Here is an 8,472-nt window from a genome sequence, read left to right as displayed (position 1 = left end):
ATTTTGCTAAGTGTGCAACTGAATAGATATATATATATATATATATATATATATATATATATATATATATATAGTTTATATTAAATGTATCTACCACACATTTAGTTAGTTTAGTTTCATTACTGAAAGGTTGCATTTTAATATGACTTCCCTTGTTACTGCACATTTGCATATTTACTCATCCATATTAATGCGTATGTTAAAGCTGTAGTTGCAACAACTTCCATCGGTGCTATCTATTTTATTTATTTGGGTGTGTTTATAGAGAGAGAAAGAGCATTAACGGATTTCATTGAAAATGTTAATGCACTAATTAAATATCAATACCACAGAAATCCAGGGGATGCCAGGGATTTGTTTAATAATGAGCTTTTAAATATTTAACACCAGTCACAATTATAATGGTTTTAGGAGAGAGAAATACTCGGCCTTTTGTTGTGGTGACATCTCTTAGGTCAGGTGTAAAAAGGAACATTGAAGGGACTTTCCTTACCACTGTCGTACAAGAACACCTGTTTACATCTGACATGTGATTATGCACCTTTGTTTATATTATGGAATGAATTAATTAATAGAAGAAGTTGATTTTTTTTAAAAATATATATTTGAAAACATTTCTTCAGAATATACTATGTTTGGTGCTCAGGCATCTTTCCTCTCAAGAAGCTGCTTATAAAGCATAGTGTATGCAGAATTATTAATGACCAAGAACGATTGAAGAAACTATAAATGAGCAAATAATACAAAAAATATGTGCATGCATGGTTCCTCTTAAGGACAGTTATTAATCATGGTATGTTCAATAAGCAATAGGACTTCTTTAAAGGAATTCCAAACAAATTACAACAAATTTTCTATTTGCTTTGGGAAAAGTGTGCTTTTTAAAATTCCCAGCAAAACATTGCATTATCTGTTTGCTATTTCTACCTTCTTTCCCTTTGCTATATTTGAAGTGTGTAATATTTGGCAACTAAGCAGTAGGTTTTGGCATTTACGTGTAAACTCTCCATAACGTTTTGAAACATGAAACAAGGGAAAGCAATATCTAATTCGGTCTGCTTTTCAGAGAACAATCTAATCTATATGGCATCAATTAAAATAATTAGCTTGGAAATTACACTTTACTCATTTTAAAGAAGGCAGATCGAATGCTATAGCAAATCTGAGCAAAACCATAGGCCTACCAGTTAAGATTTTAATATCTTTAATATTTTATTCTCAATATTCACTCCAAAAAGTTTCTGGACTCAAATTTGTGTCCGATCAAATTAAGTACAAACTGTCCTCGATTTAGAAAAAGAACATTTGAATACATTCTAAAAAGTCCAAGCATATTAACAGCCAAAAAAAATTTATTTTTAGGGTATGTTGATAATGTATTACATTTGAAGAGGCGTTTCCCCTATTTTATTAGCAATTACTTTTATTGGAATGTTTTAGTAAGGCACCTGACTCGTGTTATGGCTTCGGTTTTCCGAAAACACCCGATTACGATGCGGTTTTTGTTTTCCGAAAACACTCGATCAAGTACGACGCATTCGGTTTTCCGAAAATGGCCGAGCGCAGAACAGCCGCTTTCCGGAAGATCCGGGTGCTGGGGCTTCAACATAAACAGCAATGGCGGAGGCAGCGGCAGCGTCAACAGCGGCTCCAGCAGTTATCGGAGGCTGGACGAAGCACGTACCCTGCAGGTTAGTGAAAATCAGCCGAGGAACGCGGCTGTCGCAATATTAAACGGTCACAAATATAAAACGCAACCTCGTGTCCGTGTGTCGATGGCGAGGCATCGGATAGCGCCGCTGTCTTTGTGCTGAACTGGAGGAGTGTGTGTGTGTTTGTTGTTGTAACGCAGCGATCAGTACGACAGCGGCTGCTATTTGCGGTCCTTTCTTCCTCTGTCTGTGTGTGTTTAGCTCGGCAACATCCGTGTTTGTGAAAAACAACAGGCACTGCATCAGCCACACATGGCAGTGAGTTTGACAGTAAAGAGTAACCTATTCAAGGAAGCCATTAAAAACCTTGAGTTTACCAGTTTGGGAAGCAGCCAATGTGTCAGTGTCAGTCTCGATGATTTATGTATATGAATTCATTTACCAAGCTTTATCCTAGTCCAGTCATGACTGCACAAAATAACCTTTTTATTTACCCACAAAACTGTAAAAAATGTAAGTAGGTATTTTTGAGATTACAAACCCAAGTAATATGTAATGTTTACATTAGCACTCTTGTCCTAACATGCACATTTGAAGGGTTATTTGGGTCAAGCTGTTTATACAGTAAATGATGTGGGTAGTGTATTATGAATCATAGCCATAGGCTTTTTAAGGCTCTGATGCTTATTGGTATGAGATGGATATTGATCATTTTATGTTAGGATGCCACAAAGCTCATATCAAGCTCAAAAAAACTTTTATTTGTAGGTATTTCATGCACGGGCTTTGCAAAGAGGGCGACAACTGTCGATATTTACATGACCTCAATAGCTGCAAGCCAACCATGATCTGCAAGTTCTTTCAAAAGGGATGCTGTGCTTTTGGGGACCGGTGCAGGTAAGAGATACAATGATGAAACGTAAGACTTGAAATTAAATGTGCTTCAAAACAACCGCTGATCTCTTAATTAGATCTGTGTAGATATTACATACCATCAAAGGTAATGTAATTGCATTTCTGTGTTTGGGGCCGTAACACGTGAGTGTGTTTAAATGTAGTAGCGGTAAGCAAGGCTTCAGAGAAGTGTTGCGTGTTGCTTCATTACGTACCCGTGATATCCGAGATGCAGAATTTTCTGTAAACAAGTGGTTGAGTTTGTTGCTTTCTTAAAGGGATAGTTCACCCAAATTGAATATTCGGTCATAATTTTTTAATTCCTAAAGCTGTGCGAGTGTCTTTTTGCTGCAAAACACAAAAGATATTTTGAAGAGCATTTTTGCCCATAAACAACATCGGCTATCACTGACTGTCATTGTAAGTGGTCGTACACATGACCTCAAATGAGGTCATACAGGTTTGGAGCATCAAGAATAAAAATTTTTGCCTGAACTGTCACTTTAAGAGCTATTACAGGTTGAGTTGTGTTTGCATTATACGCATTCGTGCTACATGAATGTTGGCGTTTTCATACCTAAGCACACCAAGTGCACTCAAAAAGAAATGGCCTACAAACCGTCTGTTTACATTTGTGTTGTATTAATGCTGTCTGTAGACATATAAATGCCAAAACTAATGCAACACATTCAAATGGTCTGTTTGTAGGCCATTTCTTATTTTTAGGTGTTTAGATACCTTTAGAAACACAGAAAGAAATGGCCTACAAACACACCATCTTTAGCCATTGCAGTCAAATGCATTGGTGCTGGAAGCGGAGTAAAAAATTAGCCTGCGAGCCAGACAGTGTAGACAATGTTTGTCTCATATCTGTCTGCGGTCAAGTGTATCCCCATAGTAACTGCTGCCCCCAGCTCGGCAGTATGGGAATGTCTTTGTTTGCCGAGGCTGTTCTATGACAGTATTACATCTGACTGAGAGCTCCCTCTTGCTCGGCTTGAGAGGACTGTTTCCTGCCGTTACAGGGTCTTGAGCTTAAATATCTGATGTCTGGAGGATAGATTGATGTCTGACAGAGTTGTATTGTCAGCAGATGTATAGGGAGGTGCAGTGATGTTTTTGTTCCCATATGGGGTTTACTGCATTATTTTTTCCTGTGTGTTTTGCGAGGAAGGGGGGGTGAGCTTTCATTAAGTGTGTGTAGAAAGGGGCTCAGTGTATGCTTCATTATGGATGGATTCTTCTTTGCTGCTTTGTGTCTATCTCGGTCTCTTGCGGTCTCCTTCCATGTGCCCACCCCCCACCCCCATCAATCTGGGGGCCAAATAGAGCAGCACACTGCAGCCTGCAGGGCAATTACATAACCCCAGTGTGTTAACATGCATCCCTCTCTCTCTCTCTCTCTGTCTCCTTCTGCTGCTGTTGCTACCGCCGTCAGGTTCATTCGGTTCATTCCGCCATTCTGCAGTAGCCACTTGTGCTTCCACCGCTGTGTCATTTATTTATGCGACCCCCACGTATAGGCCGACACACGCGCGCAAACACGCATTGGGCTAAAATAGGGCTGAATGACCCAAGAGGTTTGAGGATGGAGAGGTCTCTGGATGCTTAAGGAAAGCACTGAAGCGTGTTTTGATGGGGAATAAAGATAAATATAAAGGTCAGATGCTAAACTATATGTTATGACAATGTCATCAGGCTTGTTAGCTATCTTAAATAATAGTATGCTATGAGTGCATGGCATATTTATGTATTGGTTTCTTGTAATATTTTTGAGAAATTGTAATGTCATTCTTGTTTTAATATTATTTTCTAATTAATTTATATTCAATTATTATTTATTTGATATTACTTAATAAATTGACTATTGTTTCTGCAGCTCAAATTAAAGTGAAAACAGCTAGAAATGAAAAAAAAATGCATAAAGGAATAGCAATGTGTACGTACAAGTAGATTTACAAAGTAAATACACAGCATGTACATGTCATTTTATATTACTCATTACTTATGAATAATGAGCAACTCATTACTTATTAGACTGTACCATGAACGCTGTTAAAAAAAAGTGATTTTTTTTAATAACATTGGTGAATCATACTTCTTAATAAAAACCTTGTAATTCCATTATTACCGAATTACAATCATATCATTATCCTCTTGAGGAATTCAAATGGATTGGTTATTGTCTTAAACAATCATTGTATGGGAAAGCTAGCTGTTCCTTATTAACAATTATGTTGTCTGAAACATTCCCTGAGATGCAAGCAACCCAACACTATTTAAAACGTGTTCTTGTACACTAGTACGGTTGACTAGTTTACCTACATTTGTTTTCTTCTATTGTTTTTAGTCTTGAAATGATTAGCCATTGTGTTTTCATTAGCATGGTGAAGACTGCAGACAGTTTGTGCTGTAAAACCCACTCGGAAATGTTACGTATTTAAATGAATCGCTTCTGAAAGAGGCTAACTGCTGCATTATGAGTGTGAACAAGGCATGTACTCACCATGGTAACCACACACAAGTCTTCAAGTTTGTGACTGTATCAGCTTGAGAAAAAAATATCACCAGTGGGGAAACACTCTTGACACCTAAGACAGAAAAACACCCAGCCGCTTAATGATTATAAGGTGCTAAAGCCTGTCTAAAATAGTTTATCTAAGCACATTGTTTTAATAACAGCCAACACTCACTTAAATGTTATTTCTGTGTATTTACACTAGCAAAAATGTAATTACATTTCATAACCACCACAGAGAACAAGTTTTTCATTTAGATGCTTTCATTTTAGAGAAACTACGTAGGCCTAGGGATGCATTTTCATTGCATGGCTTACCTGCTTTATCAGTCCACATTTTATTGTATTTTCACTAAATTTGCATTGTGCCTCAGGTACGAACATACTAAACCTGCCAAGCAAGACGAAGTCCCTAGTTCTAAGCCGCTGGTGCCGCTGACCGCTGCTCCCCTTGCTGGCACTCCTGAACCCGTGTCTGATGGGCCAGGTGGTACGACCGATGCCCAGGAGAAGCCCCAAGGCTTGGGGGCAGTGGACTGGGTCAATGCTGCTGAGTTCGTGCCAGGGCAGCCCTACTGTGGGAGGGGTGAGTGTAGCAGGGAAACATGTTCAGTTGTCAATCTGTGAAAACACTGTGATAAGCCAGGCATTCAGTTTTCAATATGAAGGCTCTTTTACAATTAGGCTTTTATTTTATATCTATTTGTTTGACCAATGCTTTGGTTTGTCATAATAACGCTGTAACTGTTGTGGTGGTTACTATTTTTGTGGCATGCTTCTTCAGTGGTGTTTACAAGAACCAAAGGAACTGATTTTCACTTCCTGGAAAAAAAATAAATTAGACAAAATGTATCTGGATTCTCTTACTCTGATCAATACTCTGATGTGCATTGAACTGCATTCCTTGGGTATCGAAAAACCATGAGCTTGGGATGAACACCAAGGAATGCTGTGCCGACACACACCGTGAAGCCATTGCTAAACCTAAAAACGGGGGTAAAATTACTGCAACATGAAGAAAATAATGCCACTGTTCAATAAAAAAATTGCATTTAGAAACAGGAATTCTTCTGTGTAGTAATGTTGTTATTGTAAATCAAAACAAACTATTTTATTTCAGGTTTATTTCAATTAAATAAAATGATTTAAAACTATACAAATTATACGGGGGAAACTTAAGAAAATTACTAAAGCTGAAATAAAAATAAACGCTAAATGTAAGAAATCTAAAGAAATGACAAAAGCACATAAATTTGACTTTAAAATGACATTCAAAATGTAAATGAATACTATAATATATAAATAACACTGCCGTGGCGTAATGTAGCTCATTAACTGTAGGCTTTTTACAGTTGCCAAGCAATGTAGCAACTCTTATAGAATGTTTGGCCACAGGTGTGCATTTATCGCCATTTCATGACTACTTCAAATGTGGCACATATGATCAAAACTAGCCGTTTTATAATGCATAAATAATCACTAAATTTGGACTGACCCTGCACACGCAGCAGAGCTCAAGCTGTGCTCTACCAGTGTGCTCTCTTGTTCTTGTTGGCCCAGACCCACTTACATTTTTCTTAAAGGGTGACTTCATCAGCAAAGAGCTGAAGGAACAGTGCTGTTTCTTTCCTAGTCTTTGGGGGGCGGCACAAAACTCCTACGTTCAGGAAAGCAGGTGCTTTTCCTCCAGCGTTTACTGTGGTAGACCACATTACGAAACCGCCAAATACGTCAATAAATCTTGCCGTTTCTTTTTCAAATTTCTTTCAGGTCATTTGTGTGAAAATCTGAAGGACTGAATTTTTTTTCAAATAATTTCTGTCGTTTGTGGTGTCTCCTTTAGATTGTAAACAAAAAGATTGGTATTCTTCAGCCTACACCACAATAACGTGGTTGATTTTCTATCCCTATCCCAGGAACCTGGTCTTTAAACCTTAAAGGGTTAGTTCACCCAAAAATGAAAAATTCTGTCATTAATTACTCGCCCTCATGTCATTCCAAACCCGTAAGAACACAAACTAAGATATTTTTGATGAACTCCGAGAGCTTTCTGACCCTCCATAGACCGCAATGGAACTACATACAAAAATAAAGGCTTTATTCAATGATTTCTTCTCTTCAAGGTCAGTCCTTCTATTCTTCGTGATACTCTCGTGAATGGCGAAGAAATTGTTCAGTAAAGTAATTATTTTTGTTTTCTTTGCACACAAAAAGTATTCTCGTAGCTTCGTAAAATGGTTGAAACTGATGTCACATGGACTATTTTAAGGATGTCCTTACTACCTTTCTGGGCCTTGAATGTGTCAGTTGCATTGTTGTCTATGCAGGGTCAGAAAGCTCTCGGATTTCATCAAAAATATCTTCCTTTGTGTTCAGAAGATGAAAGAAGGTCTTAGGGGGTTGGAATGACACGAGGGTGAGTAATTAATGACAGAATTTTCATTTCTAGGTGAACTATTCCTTTAAAATCATTCCTCTTTTGTTCCCTCTGCAGCTGACCCAGTGCCGCTTGAGGGGCCTGGACCTCTCATCGAAGAAGAGTACGAGAAAGAACTAGCTAACAAAGAAATGAAGAAACAGCTTTGCCCGTACGCCGCTGTCGGCGAATGTCGCTATGGCCTCAACTGCGCCTACCTCCACGGAGACGTTTGCGACATGTGTGGCCTACAGGTTCTCCACCCTTCCGACTCCTCTCAGCGCTCGCAACACATCAGGGTGAGTACGGAGTTGACATCCTGTTCTCAGACTCTTTTGAACGTTTCAGAGTAAAATCTCATATTGTTTGTTAACGGCAGGCCTGCATTGAGGCTCACGAGAAGGACATGGAAATCTCGTTTGCTGTCCAGCGAAGTAAAGATATGATGTGTGGCGTGTGCATGGAGGTGGTGTTCGAGAAAACCAACCCCAGCGAACGCCGTTTCGGCATCCTCTCCAACTGCAGCCACTGTTACTGCCTCAAGTGCATCAGGAAATGGCGGAGCGCCAAGCAGTTCGAGAGCAAGATCATAAAGTAAGACCGTCCATAAAGTAAGATAATTACACGTGTATTAAGTTGAATAGGATTCTGGGGAGATGATCTTTAATCACTTCAAATACTATGATCGTTAGTTTAGGATTATTATCGCTAATTGTAATTGTCCACCTCTTCTTTTAAAAATCAGTGCTGGTGTAAAAGGAAGAACCATATTTTTAGTAACAAATTAATGTGTTCCTAATCAGGTCCTGCCCAGAGTGTCGAATCACATCGAACTTTGTCATACCAAGCGAATACTGGGTGGAGGACAAGGAGGAGAAGCAGCAACTCATTCAGAAGTACAAGGATGGCATGGGGTACACAATTGAGAATGTTTCTGATTAAAGTAATAGTTAAATAGTAATAGTTAAGTAATAAATAGGCTAAGTCATAAT

The 8,472-nt window shown here is 38.6% G+C and overlaps 1 protein-coding gene across 1 annotated transcript; it reads left to right on the top strand.

Annotated features, from left to right (window-relative positions):
• The first annotated feature begins 1,609 nt into the window (after positions 1-1,609).
• LOC107560704 (probable E3 ubiquitin-protein ligase makorin-1) lies at positions 1,610-8,422 on the top strand. The gene is made up of 6 exons (XM_016244949.1): positions 1,610-1,691; positions 2,421-2,549; positions 5,439-5,650; positions 7,559-7,779; positions 7,860-8,074; positions 8,284-8,422. Exons 1-6 carry the CDS (start codon positions 1,618-1,620, stop codon positions 8,420-8,422), a joined length of 990 nt encoding a protein of 329 aa, XP_016100435.1. The 5' UTR covers positions 1,610-1,617.
• Positions 8,423-8,472: the final 50 nt, after the last annotated feature.

This window comes from Sinocyclocheilus grahami, unplaced genomic scaffold, assembly GCF_001515645.1.
Source record: "Sinocyclocheilus grahami isolate Dianchi unplaced genomic scaffold, SAMN03320097.WGS_v1.1 scaffold740.1, whole genome shotgun sequence".
NCBI classification, from domain to species: domain Eukaryota; kingdom Metazoa; phylum Chordata; class Actinopteri; order Cypriniformes; family Cyprinidae; genus Sinocyclocheilus; species Sinocyclocheilus grahami.
Note: the sequence above shows the minus strand (reverse complement) of the source record. Positions and strands in the feature narration are given on the sequence as shown.

Bases quoted from the DNA above. Each gene is read 5' to 3' on its own strand.
- LOC107560704 (XM_016244949.1), top strand. From the start codon at position 1,618: ATGGCGGAGGCAGCGGCAGCGTCAACAGCGGCTCCAGCAGTTATCGGA. The intron at 2,550-5,438 runs GTAAGAGATACA...ATTGTGCCTCAG, and splicing joins GCTTTTGGGGACCGGTGCAG to GTACGAACATACTAAACCTG. The intron at 7,780-7,859 runs GTGAGTACGGAG...TGTTAACGGCAG, and splicing joins AGCGCTCGCAACACATCAGG to GCCTGCATTGAGGCTCACGA.